General features: G+C 41.6%; 1 protein-coding gene across 1 annotated transcript in view; it reads left to right on the top strand.

The window, feature by feature from the left end:
- Window positions 1-13,987: 13,987 nt before the first annotated feature.
- ITPR2 (inositol 1,4,5-trisphosphate receptor, type 2) overlaps window positions 13,988-15,105 on the top strand; it is a gene marked incomplete at both ends in the record, with an annotated part of 112,632 nt that continues 111,514 nt past the window's right edge. Inside the window, one exon of the mRNA XM_010193547.1 lies at window positions 13,988-14,058. Within this exon, the coding sequence (XP_010191849.1) occupies window positions 13,988-14,058 (71 nt within the window). The remainder of the gene's footprint in view (window positions 14,059-15,105) is intronic.

Here is a 15,105-nt window from a genome sequence, read left to right as displayed (position 1 = left end):
TGGTGGTGAATGGTGAAGGGGAAATGATTTTGTTCCCATGTATACAATGAAAGGAAGCTCTGTAATAAACTGAGTGAGGTAAAATAGCTTTCCCGGCACATTACCTTCTAACACTTATTCATCCTGTTTCTTTGTTCCAAGTCCTGCTTGGGCTGCTGCTGCCTGCGTGGAGGCGCTGGGAGAGTCATGTCCAGCACCCAGCCTCACGAATGCCAGCTTCTGCCCCTGCCAGACCCCAGGGCCCGGTCTTCCTTGGTCAGAGCAGTTGGGAACCCCTTGCTTGTTGCCGTGAAGGGATTGCCAATGTAACTCTGTGGGCTGCAGTGGCTGTGGTGGAGTGAAGCGTGGTGGAGAGGCTTCGCTTTCTCAGCTGGCGTAAAGGGGGGCTGTTTGAAAGCCTCACTTTGTCCTGTCGATGGGAGGAAGGGCACCTTTCCCTTTCATTCAGGCAAAAGAAGGGAAGGTCTCGCATACCTTAGCACACTGGAGCCACTGCAGAGCAGAGCCGTTTCATTGCTGATATAGCAAAAGGAATAATAAAGTGACCAGGAGTTAAGTAAAAGACAAGGAGAGGTAGGTGGGAGCGTGGAGAGAGGAAATACTTGGAGATGTCTGTGGTGTTTCCTGTTTGTCTCTGAAAATTATGAGTCAGACCCCCCCACAAACAGAAGAGAATGGTTTGAAAAATCATGACACTTAAAAAAAATAATCGTGCATAGATTGGTTCTCTTGGTCTTCTGGTTTTTGAGCTTCCAGAGCTGGAGACCATTTTTCACATTTCTCTGGGCAATGGTGACAGCAAGGAGCACATGTTCTTTTCCTCTTCAATGGAAGTAGAGGATTTTTAAAATATATAATCGTTCAGCATCAGGAAGTAGACCAACAGAAAAGATACCAAATATCACAAGATTTAGAATAAAATGTGTGATACCATCTCAGTTCTAGTGTTGATTGCTTTGACTTGAAAAACTTTCGCAGCATGAGCTAGTTGTAACCCTCAAGCTGATTTGCCTTTGCCTTATGAGATACTTACTTTGACAGAGGAGGGAGAAGGTGCATTGTGTGTGCCTGGATCGTGTTTGAGAACAGCAATGCTTTCTACTCACTGATGCAGAAGGAGGAACCACGCTCCTTTTCCTCACGTAAAACATAGTTTTCTTCTTTAAAACCTTTGTATTTTGTGGGCTTGTAACTTGAGCATTAGTAAGTGTGTGTACAGCTGTAATACACTTAAAAGGAAAATGAAGTGGATGCCATTCTTCCACCTACCGTATCACTGAAGTGCAGGCTTTTCTAGCAGATGTGATTTCTTTGTTTCTCTGCCAGATGATTCCCAGTAAGGGTACACAAGTGATAAAGGACATCAGCTCTCCATATGGAAAGTGATTATTTGCAGGCATTTTTCCTCTGTTACAGTGTCAGGATAAACTGAGGAGACCTGGAAGCGTTTCCTTCAGCTGAAAAGAATGCTGCAGAACTGGAGGGCCTTAATGTGAAAGGCCAAATTAATTTCTTTGTAACAGAGCTTGTTGTTAAGACACACCTTAGTAGGTGATATAACATTTAGACAACTGACAGCACAGCCTGAGAGTCAGCGCTCTTTGGTGTTCAGCAGAGTCATTGCTCTGATACTTGTGTCGTGATACAAATCCCATCCTGTCCCAGCTCAGCATAATATTGGCAGTACTGAGAGCGCAGGTGGAAGCGCTAGGTCAAGGATGAGTCCGTTTTCAAAACATTTTCTGCTGAGTCTGTATTAATAAAAAAACATGTGCTCACATGTGCTCTGGGAGGTGATGGTCTGCACCAGCAAGCTGCTAAGAGTGTTTCCTGATGTGATTTTGGCATTAACACTGTTCCTGGACCCTGTGCAGGGACGGGGCTGGAGGGTTGCTGGAAGCTCCTCCTGGAGCATGCAGCCACCCCGGCTTGAACGCTGAGGTCTGCTGAGGCTGACGTGGAGTTTTCTGTGCCGCTTGGCCTCAGACCCTGGGAGCGTTCTTGGGCATGTCAAATTTGCTGCTGTGAGTATAGCCTTCCTGTGTTAAAATGAGAGAGGACACCAGCCTTCATGGTGGTAAATTTGGGAAAGGTCTGAAGTAATTTTGAAGTTTGGACCTGCTTGTTATGGCATCTTCCCATTTTAAAATGCTAGTTATGAAAGATTCACACCAGTAGCAAAGCAATGCCTCGGCTCTTTTTCCACCTTTACCTCCATGCCCATAGACCTGCACAGAGGCTACTCTTTTGCCATCTTGCTTATGGCTGCTGGTTCTTGACTCTCCTGCTTCCCAACTCCTTCCCCTGTGGAAGGAGTATTCCTCAGCATTTCCTCCTCAGGTTGCTTCTTGACGCTGGTACACGTAACTCTCTTAAGCGAGCATGTACAGGTTGGGCGCAGGTGTGGCAAAAGGCTCTGAGGGCTGCTCCTAGCAACTGGGAAAGCAGCTCTGAGAGAATCTGGAACAGCTTCCAAAATGGTCTGTACCAGTAGGAAACTGACTCTGCTTAGTTTAAAAACAAGTAAATAAAATCACTGTAGATTTTCAGCTGTTTTTATTTATTAGTTTGGGATGTATTTCTTAATTTGCTGCAGAAGAAACAGAAGAGCAAAGGGAATATGTAGAAATACCTGTCCCAGCTGCAAAAATGTGTCGCTTATTGCAAAATGAAAATGAAAAAAAAAATATCTTTTGTTTAGAGAATTGGAGCACATATTGATGTGAAGCGCTCTCTTATCCTTAAATAACTGTGCGTAGTTCTCATTATCCTCAGTGAGAGCTGGACAGTTATCAGAGGGTGAACAGGCATCTTTTGGTGAACTCCTGCAAACCAAGTAATTGGTTTTTTCTGCCTGTAGGCAGAAATAAAGGCTGAAACCAGCAGCAGGGTTCTAGAAGCTGAATCATGTGTTAGGTACAAGCTTAATGGTAGTTACGCTGTTGAACTGAGAGTTGCCTCCTTTTATCTGAAAGCAAAACCAGGCAGCACCGTACTTCCAGAGGGTTGCCTTGATGAGAAGGTGCTTGGAGAAGGTCCATGTTCCCAGTATAATGCCCGTGAGAAAGGGGACTGCGGCTGCTGGTGCCCCAAGTTGTGTTGCATGGTTGTGGTGGCCCAATACTGCTGGTTGGCCTTGAAGACAGCCTCTGGGGCAGCTGAAAGAAGGGACGCTAAAGAAAGAATATGAAAAGCACTGGGTCAGATGCTCAGTTGCTGTAGAAATACGCAGTTTGGCTAACTTCAGTGGAATTACACGTGTTCATGCTAGCTCAGGACCTGTCACCATTTGAAGGCCTCTGAAATGTGGTGGGTCCTTTCTTCATTTGGTGTCCTGACATGTGACAAAGTTTGTAATATAGAGTATTTTTGCATATCGGTATTATCTAAAACAAGGGGTTTTTTTTTAACTTGAGCAAAAAGTTAGGTATGTAGCATTCTCTATTGCTGTGTGAAATAAACACTGCAACATGTGTAAAATGTCAGCATTTTGATTAAGAAATGTTTTCCATGGACATTTTTTACGTAATATGACATTATTGGTCTGCCAGATTATTACTGTTTATGTTACAAAATGGAGAAAGAATTTGATTTCCAGTACCTAGATTCCAGGTTGTGTTTGCAGGATTGATAATTTGTGTATGTATCTTATTTATGTATGTATTTGTGTATGTATGTATTACTGTCTCAGAAATTGTTGAGGTACGTTAGAGAGCTTACAGAAGCATTTGAGACTGGTTTGTCTACTAAACAGGGATATTTTTACATTATGCTATGTCAACTAAATGTAAGTTTCTTAATTCTCTCCTTTTTCTTATGCTTCCCTTATATGGTGAGAGTTGTCTTTTTGATCCGAAGGTGTGCCTTCATTACTGAAAAGGGATGAAGTCACTTTTTTGATCACTGGACAGATACTGGCATTTCTTAGCAGTATTTTTTCAGAGTAAACCTTCCTCTCTATTTTCATTAAATGGTGTTAACAGTGGTAAATCCAGCCTTTCCGATTCATTAGCACACAGTTCTTCAAAACAGTCCTTTCAAGTGGATATTCACAAAGATGTACAATGTAGCTATAGACAAAGCTGAGCAAAAAAGCATGAATTCTTCTGATGTAAGTTGAATGTAGGATTTCTTTTGATTGTGACTTTTTTTTTTTTCTCCTACTTCTGGCTTGGCTTTGCTGTCCCTGTCTGGATAGGTAACATTGCGGTGAGTTCTGCATATCTACTTGATTTTGTGACCCGTGATGCTATTAACAGGATCTCTTTTCTGAAGCCACTTATGTAGCATAGAAATTTAAGCAACTCGTCTGATATGGACAGATTAGTGAGTTATGTGTCTAAAATTAATGTAAAGGTGTAGGCTCGTGTAGTCCTGAAAAGCCCTTGTTTAGCTAATGGTGGTCACAGTGACTGTGTTTCTAATGTACATTATGTCAGTATACCTAGTAATTCTGCTTCCTCCATGCTTTTTTACACTGGAGGAACTGAGTGGCAGACCTGTTATAGGTAGTTGTAAGGTGTGAGCAAGCATACTTAGTTACGTGTTTAATCTTGAGTTTTCTGACTTTCTACTAAGTAGCAAAGTGTTTGTGCTGGGCCACATCCTGGGCTTGTTACAGTTTCTGCATTCACTGTGTAGCTAGTTGGAGCAAGGATTAAGTAGAAGAGCTGCAGAAGTTAGATTGTATTTAAAAACTTTGATGAAGGATGCCTCATATGCTCCTAAAATAAATAAAGGGAGTATTTGGAGATTATCATGGATATCTGTGGTATGTGGCCTCTGCCCGGAAGAGCATGGATATAAAACCTCAGCTGAATACTGTATGTGGAATAACACTTCAAATAGATTGTTAAACAGCTGATGAGCAGATGATGAAATTTTTGGATTTTAATGTATGATAATATGCTCAAAGAACCACACTATTTCAATACATATGTTCGCTTCTACAACATCCCACTTTTAAAAATCTTGTCTTGAAATTTGGGTACTTTATTTTGGGTACAATTGTCTAAAATGACCCTTCACAACTCTCCTCCTGAGCATAGTTGAGTGAGCTGAATTGAAACCAAAGGAAGGTTTTCCCCTTTTGTTCCACCACACCTTGTTAGCTGGAATCTTTTGAGACAAAATGCATCAACATAAAAATCCTCACCCTTGAATGTATGCTGTGGGTCATGCTGGCTATCTTGTTTTGAAAAAGACATTGCAGATTTCAAGAGATGTGTGTTATACATGCATGTTATAGAACCTCAGAATGGTTTGGGTTGGAAGAGACCTTAAAGCTCATCCAGTCCAACCCCCTGCTATGGACAGGGCCCCCCCCCACCAGACCAGGTCCCCCTTGAGCACTTCCAGGGAGGGGGCATCCACAGCTTCCCTGGGCAACCTGTGCCAGTGTCTCGCCACTCTCACAGTAAAGAATTTCTTCGTAATATCCAGTCTAAACCTACCCTCTTCCAGTTTAAATCCATTCCACTTCCTTTTATCGCTACCTACCCTTGTAAAAAGTCCCTTCCCAGCTTTCCTGCAGGACCTCTTCAGGAACTGGAAGGCTTCAATAAGGTCCCTCTGGAGCCTTCTCTTCTCCAGGCTCAAAGTCTTTGTATTCTTTGTACCCTGTGTGTAGGCACATTAACGTAGTGTTTTTCTGTGATCACTGGAAGCCTGGCAGTGAGCGTGCACCTCCTGTTATCAATCCTGTTTTGCTGAGGGGTGCACAGAAGGAAGGTGGATGTGGGCAGGGGCAATATCTCAGCCAGGTCCACCTGGGTTTCTCATCTGCATCTCAGCCAGGCACAAGAAAAATTACCAGGTGCTGGTACCTCCATCCTGAGATGGTTGGGGGTCTCACTTAACCTTTTCTGCCAAAGCATAGTCATCTCACAAGTAGCAAATAGAAAAGGGAGAGAGGAAGTCCATGTCCAGAGGGTGTTTCATCCTCCTGTGTTACACATCTGCCCTGGAGTAGGTAGTTACTGCACTATGGAGGTGCCTGCCTCTCAATCTTGACTGAAAAAGGACCTCAGGTGATGGATTTGAGCTAGGCATGTTATGCTTAACTTGTCTGAACTGAAGCCACCAAAATGCCATGTTCCACCCCACCTCCAGATGAGCTTGATTTGGCAGTGGTGAGCTCGCTGATGGTGGTGGGCTTCCTCCATTTGGAGAGTCTCCCATATAGCTGTGCGCTTGGTGCTGACACTGCTTCTTATTTAAACAGCACCTCAGCCCCCAGTACACTTCTGGGAAGGAAGGGTCATTGGGGTGAAATCTTGGCCTCAGAGACATCCATGGAAATTTTGCCAGTAAGTTCAAAGAGAGCCAGGTTTTCACCCCCAAAAGAAAATGTTAGTAATGGAAAAATCCAATCCAATTTCCCAGGTGACGCATATTGTTAGTGGGTCTGTGTTCTGCAAGCCACTACTGCTTTCAGAAAACTTTTCCTAATACTTATTTTATCCTTTCCATTTCTTAGCTTTAAAAGAATGTCTTAATACAAATGTCATGTTTTCCTGTGCAAGACTGTCTTCTGTCAAATGCCTTTAGGCTATCACAATATCCTTGTATGGCAGAGTTTTACTTTTCATATTGTCAAAAAGAAAGAAAGAAAGAACATTTCCTCGATTTTATGGGAATGTAATTTGTTTTTCAAAGGTACTGAGACAGACTGAAGCCAAAACAAGCCTGGGAGCCGTGCACCAGCATTTTGGAGAAGCGTAGCGGGACTTTGTGTGCCTGGGGCTGGAGCTGGGTGGGGTGGACTGGCACACCTCCTCCCAGGGCCGAATCCCAAGCCCCCTTTTGACAGCAGAAAATAGTTACACTTGGCACCACTGCAAAGTGACTTAATGTATGTTGTATGGATGTGAGGATCTTGGAATACTGTGTGAATGTTTGTTTACTTGGCAAAAATGAGTATGGACAAGCTACGTTCAGTACTATTTTTCCTCTGCATAAATGACTTACGTATTGTGTGGTCCAAGAAAATTGCAAAATTGAGACTAAAATCTAAGAATCATGTTTTCTCCCCTCCACTGGAAGCTCCAAGTAACGCTTTATTCTGTTGTACTAATTTATTTTAACTTTACTTTTATAATTTATTTTAATTTGCACAATGTTTTAAGTGTAAATGTAACTATAAAATGGATTAAAAAATTCTACTTGAACAGGTTTCTGAAGCTTTTTACAAACTAAAAGCATGACTGCCTATAATACAATACAAAAGAATAACAAAGTGGCATTCAGGATTTATAGCTGGATTACTTAATTGAACAGGCAAAACATTTTTTTCCCCCTCTGACATGCAAGCCTGCAGGTATGGTTACAAGAATATATGAATGCACAATCAGATAACGATAAAAAACTTCAGGGCTGATTATTAGTGCGATTGTTAGTGCAGACGTGGAGCTGCCTACTTGCATGCTGTTGTTTCATTTTCTAGCATATGCTTGGTATCTTGCTTTCTGCCCCTTGATCTCCTTAACATTTGATTATACATTCTGAAGAGACCTATGCAAGCATTTTTCAGCATGGTGAGAGTGGCTGAGTGATCCTGGTCTGTGTGGTTGAGATAAAATGCACCCACATTCTTGCTTTATGCTGAGGATGGTGTATGGTGAAATTTCTCTGCTGTTTAAGACACTTTGAGAATTTTGAAGTATAGAAGTTTGTTCTCCCAGAGTAGGGGTGTGAATAATTTAATAACTTCTTTGTTAAGCTTTGTGTTTGTAGCAATTAAATTTTGTTTAGAAAGGAAAGCATAAAATTGCTAAAGTTTGAGGCAGGCAACGATCAGACTTTCTAGTCTCCTCCCTCTGTGGTGCTGCACCTCATTGGCATGTAGTATAGTTCTTGTTTAAATATTGGGTACTGTGATCCCATCTATCAAAAGGGATTTTTAATGTGGAATCTGCCTAAATGGTACAGAGGCTTATAAGTGCAAGGAAGATCCTCTTTGCTGGCAAAGCAAGCTGGGGTTAACAGAGGAGAACCTGAAAGGTTGAAGACATGAAAAGATGATGATGAAAAATTAGGCTTTGGAAAGGAAGGAGGCAGGAAAAATGACGAATTTCATACAGTGGAGCTAAATCATAGAGCTGTAGATAACTTGAATCAGGGCTGGTAGTGAAAAAAGTATGAACTCACATTTTGGGAAGGGTGAGGTATCATGACTGTAGCTTTTTGGCAGGAGAGTGCTTGAAGCAAGCAAGAACTGGGCTGACCTAGATGCCTGATAAGAGGTTCAGTGAAATGAAAAGTGGGTGGACCTGGAGAAGAACTGGGTGGACCTGGTTGTTTTGGCACTTAGGTATTTGATGCTTGATTTCCAGGGCAGCAAAATTTTAACAACCTATTGTTTGTTATTGGCTGGCTTCTTAGGGATATGATTTGGCACCTCTCTTCCCGAGCCTTTCCATGTGCTGGGATGTGTGGAGCGTGCGAGAGGCTTTGTATGAGAGCTGCGATAGGAAGGGAAGATGTGTGTTGGTTGGAAGGGGCTCTGAGGCAGTGTTTCTAATAAGGAGGTTGTGTATGGGAAGGGACGTCTGTGGAGCAAAGGAAGGGAGGCTTTGAGGACTGGTACTTTGTTCACGAAGGGGTGTTGAGGTTATGTGTCTTTGGGGTGTAACCCAAGCATGATTTGTGAACTGCTGTTGAACAGAGATACTGCTTGGCTCTGCTGGCAATTCCAAGGTTCAGCTCCCCTTACTGATGTCTGTTGTCAACACTGCCCTCTCTTCCTGCTGCTGTCAGGCCTTACGCTGCTCAAAAAGTCAGTGAAATAGTGATATGTTTAAGAGAGTAAAAACTGAGCAGCTGAGAGGGTGTCTTAGATTGAAGACATTGCCTCTATCTTAGTTTATTCAGCTTTTTGAGGGGTGAAATATGCCACAAATGTGTAAAGAGTGCCGAGCTGTGTTTTGCTCATCCCCGCGTGTTAGAATAGTTAGACGTCAGTAGCTGGGTCTTGCATTTGTTAAGAAGTTATGCACACACGTGCATGTATGTGTGGTTATGTGTTTGAGAGTCTGTGTGTTTGTGTGTTTTGTGTGTTTGTGTAGTACTGTTTTGCTTAATAATGTTGGCTATTAAAAGTGGAAGTCTCTGTTGACAGGGAGAGACAAAGTACATTTCAGGATGATACTTTTTTAAATTGAAGGCACAAAGCTAGGATAAATGAATATTACGTAGCTGCTTTCTTGGACAATCTAAGAAGTTTCTTATGTTATGAGAGAGCCCTAAAATTAATGAAATCCATCATTATTCCTTTTCTGTTTCTTTTTCTTACATTAGTTTTTGTTCTTGCAGAATGCAACTGTATCAGCAGTAAATTTAAAATAACTCATCATTGTGAGTTTTTTTTCTAGGATTATTGCTGTACAACTGTTCCTTGACCCTCACGCTACATCTGCAAGTTCCTAGAAAACTTTGGTGTGTTTACCTTTAGCCTGTGTTAGGTAATCAGAGGAGCTTGTAGGACACAAAGCCTCATCCACCCTACATGATTCACACCTATAAACCTGGGCACCATTACTCTTTTTTGCTAGCATACCTGCCTTATCAGTTATCCTGCTACCACTTTGTCCTGCTTCTCTCATCCATGCGTCCTTCCTCCTGTTTCCCCAACTGCACAGCGAGTCCTCGCTGGTTCTTTACATGCTCATTCTGCTTTTTTCTTTCAGTGAAAGTTCCTGCAAAGGCTGCTGCTCTACCCGGTAGAAAGATTTAGTGGGAATTACCACAAGTGATTGTTTCCCTGCTTCTGCCCAGTGCCCAGAGAGAGGAGGGATATTAGAAGCTGTATGAGAAGTTTGAAGTTGTTTATATTAGGCAAGTTCTGAATAAAAATGATGAATAGTATTGAGAGAAGTTGATCTGGTCCTTTTGTTGCTGAAACAACAAAAATGAGAGTCACTATATTTGAAACTGCTCATAAATATGTTTACAGAGGTGTCACCCTACATATGGAATTCATTGCTGCAAGATAGTACTAATTTGAATGCTTCTACACATGTTTGGCTTAGCATGTGATGAGAAAGGACAGGTTTAACCCCAACAAATTATGGGGGAAATTGAAAAGAGAGAAAGATAGGTGTAGAACTCTGAATGGCTTTGTGCTTTGACCGTGTGATGTGGAGCAGTATCCTGACTAAGGCTAACAGAGCGCTGAAAGCTGCCTTTATTTTTTTAGCCCCGCTGGTGCTGAGAAGCACACCTTAACTCCTAGACATTGCTTTAGATGGTTTCAATTCTTCTTTAAGAAGTAGCATGAGGTCTTAGAGGCTTAAATAGCTGCCAGTCTATGAGGGTGGCTGCATGTGGCTGCAGGGTGAGGAACTGCCCTTGCTCCCCATGCAGCCAGTGGAAAATCTTTCAGTGGCTTCAGTGGGAGAATGACTGGCCATCTAAGACAAGCAATCCCATGAATGTTGTTACTTTCAGACCCTAATTGTGGAATGACTAAATACAAATGAATATGCGTGAAGTCCAGGGCCATAATTATTATTTTGACTTTTTTGATGATTTGTCTTAGGCAGAAGTGAACTACTGTACAGCTTAATTACTACAGCAGTGCAACAGTTACTTGAGTGCAACCAGATATTTAATGTTTTCAGAGAAGAACTTGCACAAATAAAAATCATATCATACGTGTGCAGGAAATTCCTTTGTCATTTGTGTGCCATTGACATATGAAAAACTGAAATGCAGTCATGGTATATCTGCCAGGTACTGAATGACAATGGAGGGCGCAAAGCAGTGTTGTTTGCACTCCAGCTGAAGAGTTAAACCTTTTGAAGTTTGCCAAAGCTTTGATGATACAGCAGCTTGAATATTGGCATAACAGTTTCAGTCAGTATTTCAATTGGTAGCATATTTGGTGGTATAATATAGTAAATTCTGCCGTTATCAGAAAAGGGCTCTCTCGTGTGTTTTGGCCTCCTGTGCAAACCAGCAAGCAAGTGATCTTAAAATGTGGTCTGCCATGGTCTGACAGAAGCTGCAGGTACCCCGACCTTTTGTAGTCAAGCCTGTTGTTTGGTTTCACAGATCTCAAATGGATTGTTTGCAGGTTACGAAGGTCGGGAATTGCTGGTTGTTTAATGCAGCTACCTAGCAGGCTGCAGTAACAAACCAACAACTGCCTTTTGGCTCAGTGTAAGAAGTGGGATTTGAATATTTTGAATTGTGCATCAAAGTAAGTGATCCGTGTGTGAAGAGCCTCTTCTGTTCCAGTCTGCAGAACAGGCAGAAGTCTTGCATCGCGTGAAATGCGCAATGTGCCTCTTGCTTACGGTGCTGTCACAAGCACCTCCGCAGTAAACAAGTAGCTACTGAACAGGACAAACTGCTGGAATACAGGATAAATGTCATTGTATGGAAATCTTGGGGATTAAATTGTTGGAAGACAGCTATATAGATAAAGCAATATTTTATTCAGATTTTCCTCCTGTATTGTGAGAAATGAAGGTGTCAGAAGCTGAGGCACTGAGCAAGGGCTCAGGAGATGATGTTTCTGGTCTGTCCTGCCATATCTTTCTGTGCTGTCATTTCATGTCTATAGGATTGGATTAGCAGCAGTTCATTTTTCCTTTGTCTTGTCTGATGTCTTTGGTTCCTCATGACTGCAGATCTCATTTATGGTCCTTATTGTTGTGCCTTTAGAGAATGCTTAAATGAAATTATTGGTATTAATTGTTTAATGCCTATTTTCTGAGCCTTGGAAGTCTGACATGTTTGAACACAGCAGCTAACTGGCTCAGAGAGCGTGTGGGACTTTGCTTGTTTTCCTCAGTGCCACCACTTCATTTTCTATATGACTTTGTTATAGTGATGTGGTGCCATGATGAAAGTGTTGCATTTAATCCACAATTGCAGTTGCCATGAGGTGCACAAGTTGTCACCGAGGAACATCAGGAACAGCTTGTGTTGTTACTCAGCATCCACAACTTCCCGGGGCAACCTGTGCCAGTGTCTCACCACCCTCACAGTAAAGAATTTCTTCCTAATATCCAGTCTAAATCTACCTTCTTCCAGTTTAAATGTATTCTTCCTCCTTTTATCGCTAGCTGCTCTTGTAAAAAGTCCCTCCCCAGCTTTCCTATAGGACCCCTTCAGGTCCTGGAAGACCGCAGTGAAGTCGCCCCAGAGCCTTCCCTTCTCCAGGCTGAACAACCTCAACTCTCTCAGCCTGTCCTTGTAGGGGAGGTGCTCCAGCCCTCTGATCATCTTTGTGGCCCTCCTCCTTCTTGGCATTAAAATCCCTTGGCAAAGCTTCTGTTAAAGTTTTCAGCCCTGTTTCTTCTGTGACTCCAGGTTTTAGATGCTGATTGTACAAAGCTTTGGCCTATTAGCTCATACAGGGCATCTTGCAGACTGACTCTTCCCAAATCCTGCTCTCCAAACCCTCATTTGGTTCTTGCTAAGGCTGGCCTAACCTAGACTGTGAAAAACACAACTCCACAAAGCCATGGCAGGTTCACTGCCTGCTCTTGGAGCTGTTTCTTCAGTTCTCCTTCCTCAATGATACCTCACATTTGCATCTGAGTATGTTAAGAGATCCGAGCAGCTGACTTCCGAAATTCTTTATTCTTTTTCACTCGTGTTTCTGGGAGCTGCAACCACAATGGGCAGCTTGTCAACACTCAGCTTGCCTGGAGCATGGGCATGCGTGGGGCTGGTCTTGCTGTGCTCATGGATAGATGCACAGCCTTCAGCAACTTGAGTGAAAACTGAGTGTATCTATTGGGTAACTTGACTAAACCCAAATTGTGCTTTTTTCTGGTAATTTCCCACAGAAAATGCTGCTAAAGACTGTTGTTATGAAGTAGCAGGGCAGTGCTGTGTCCTTAAACATGATTTTCCTGAATAATTGTTTGAAACTGGCAGATTATTTACAGGATGCTTCCTGAAGGGAAGCTGAATTTATGTTTAGGAAGTTTTGTGATAAGATTAACAAGTTTTTAATTTCTGCTAAGTGGTGTTTATAAAGTTTTTGGATTTTACAGTTTATTTAACTTCTAAAATATTGTGAGAAATATATTTGATTTGTTATTTAGATTTTTCTGCTGGATTAAATAAATACTGTGGATTAAATAAATATTTATTCATTTTAGTAAAGGAAAATTGAGTTTTGATCTGAGCTGAATCTTAATTCCACATGCCGCCTCAGAGGAAAAAGATTGGAAATGGTAAAGAAGAACAGCAGAATGTTTAAAGACACAAATCCAAGATGCTTTATTGGATTCCAGGCTGAGATTCTAGATAAAAGAGTGTTAGGAAACATCAAGTCACTGGAGAAACCTCCCTGCATGTCCTGATCGTGTAAGCAGATCCACGTATACTCTTGTGCCCACATGAAGGCTGCTTACTATGCATCCCCGTGACAGTCCTCAGTGAGGATGCAGGAATCTGCAAGTATGGGATAGCTTGCAGGTGTAGGTCCATTCTGACCCACAGTGCTTTAAATATCTTTTCTCATGTCAGATGCAAGTGTGCCTTCCCAACATTTTTTCTTTGAGGTCTTTTTCCAGGGCATATTTAAGTAGCTCAGAGTCTCTCTGTTGGTTTTGATGAATTTTGGATTATGCTCTAGGGTAATGGCTGTGAAAATCTGACAGCTGCAGAAAAACAAATTGTTTCTGATTCAGGGTTAATTTGCTCTAACGAAAGAAAACAAGAATTTTACACGTAACATCAATGTACTCAGTGTAACAAAAGGGAATTTAACCATATTTAAATGAAGTGGGATCTGAAATATATGCTATAATTCAATGCAATAGAATAAATCCTCTTTCTTGAAGGAAAATGTAGAGTTTTCTTTTCTTGGTTATGATTAGTAACTGAATAATAAGAGTTTCTAAGGTATTTTTTTTAAATTAAGTCAGAGAAATGTGTAAGCTTCTGTGACAGGTGTGTCTCTGCATTTATGTACACTGATATCAAACTCATGTTTTAGTAAGTGTAATAATTTTTGTTTTTCTAGGTTAGTAGATGACCGGTGTGTGGTTCAGCCAGAGGCAGGTGACCTTGCTAATCCTCCAAAGAAGTTCAGAGGTCAGTAACTGAGGATCTATTTTTTTATTCTTTTAATGACTGATTGGTGCATGCTCTAACTCCTTGGGCAAAGATTTGCCTTGCCAGACGTGTAACTTCCCAGATGACTTCATGGTTTGTGAACACATTGCTGAAATTTTAAACTGGAATGTGGATGACAGATTTTTGAGAACTAAATACCAAATCAGCAAAAGCACGAGGGGTAGGTGGAAAACAAGGGGAAGGGGCTAATTTTCTTGTAGTCCAAGAGTTGGATGCTCTGTTCTGTACACCGAACGCTGATCCCCCGCTGTGTGACCAACTCCTTCTTCCAGCCCTGCTCTTATTGTAAATGGGAAACAAGCTCTTGATGTTCAAAACTACTTGAGCTACTGGTTTGTTTATTTTATTTAAAGATAAGACAACATTTGAAGGACTACCACCAAATATTTTGTCAGCTTTTTGTTTTGCTTTTGCTTAAAACTGTTTTCTGATGTTTCTCAACTTCCTTAGGCGTGACCTTGTCAATTATTTGGATAATTCTGCTGTTTTACTTATTGGAAAAAATAACTATGCCCTGACAACATGCACTTTCTACTTCTTGAATGCTAAAAATTACTCCTGGGGTACTAGAAGTTCTGTGTCTTTATATGCAGGGAAGGAAATAAAACCTCTCAGTGTTGTCTGTACTTGATTTAAGCCATTGGCTCTAGTTGTGCCAAAGTAGAGCCTTACTAGCCTGATCCAGACCTCTTTTGGCTTATGTGGACTTGGATTCACACCTGTTATGAGATAAGAAAGCTGATTACGGGTTTCTCCGTTTAGAGCAAGAGAAACACGTTTCATGGCTGCTTGAATCTATCTCAAGGAGGGGCACTGACAATCTTAACCTTATAATTTTATTTTCAGTTTTTCTTTTACTCTAGTATGTATATGCTCTTATTGGAAAAAGGTTGCCTTTAAGCATTGAGTGATTGGAATTCTGCTTTTCGAGAGTATTCAAGATTTTTTTTCCCCATTAGATATTCAGGAAACATCAGCAGTTAGGTCCAGGTCCAGCTGGGAGCA

This window comes from Mesitornis unicolor, unplaced genomic scaffold, assembly GCF_000695765.1.
Source record: "Mesitornis unicolor isolate BGI_N332 unplaced genomic scaffold, ASM69576v1 scaffold25961, whole genome shotgun sequence".
Lineage (NCBI taxonomy): Eukaryota > Metazoa > Chordata > Aves > Mesitornithiformes > Mesitornithidae > Mesitornis > Mesitornis unicolor.
The sequence above is the reverse complement of the archived record's forward strand: the minus strand, read 5'-3'. Positions and strand labels throughout refer to the sequence as shown.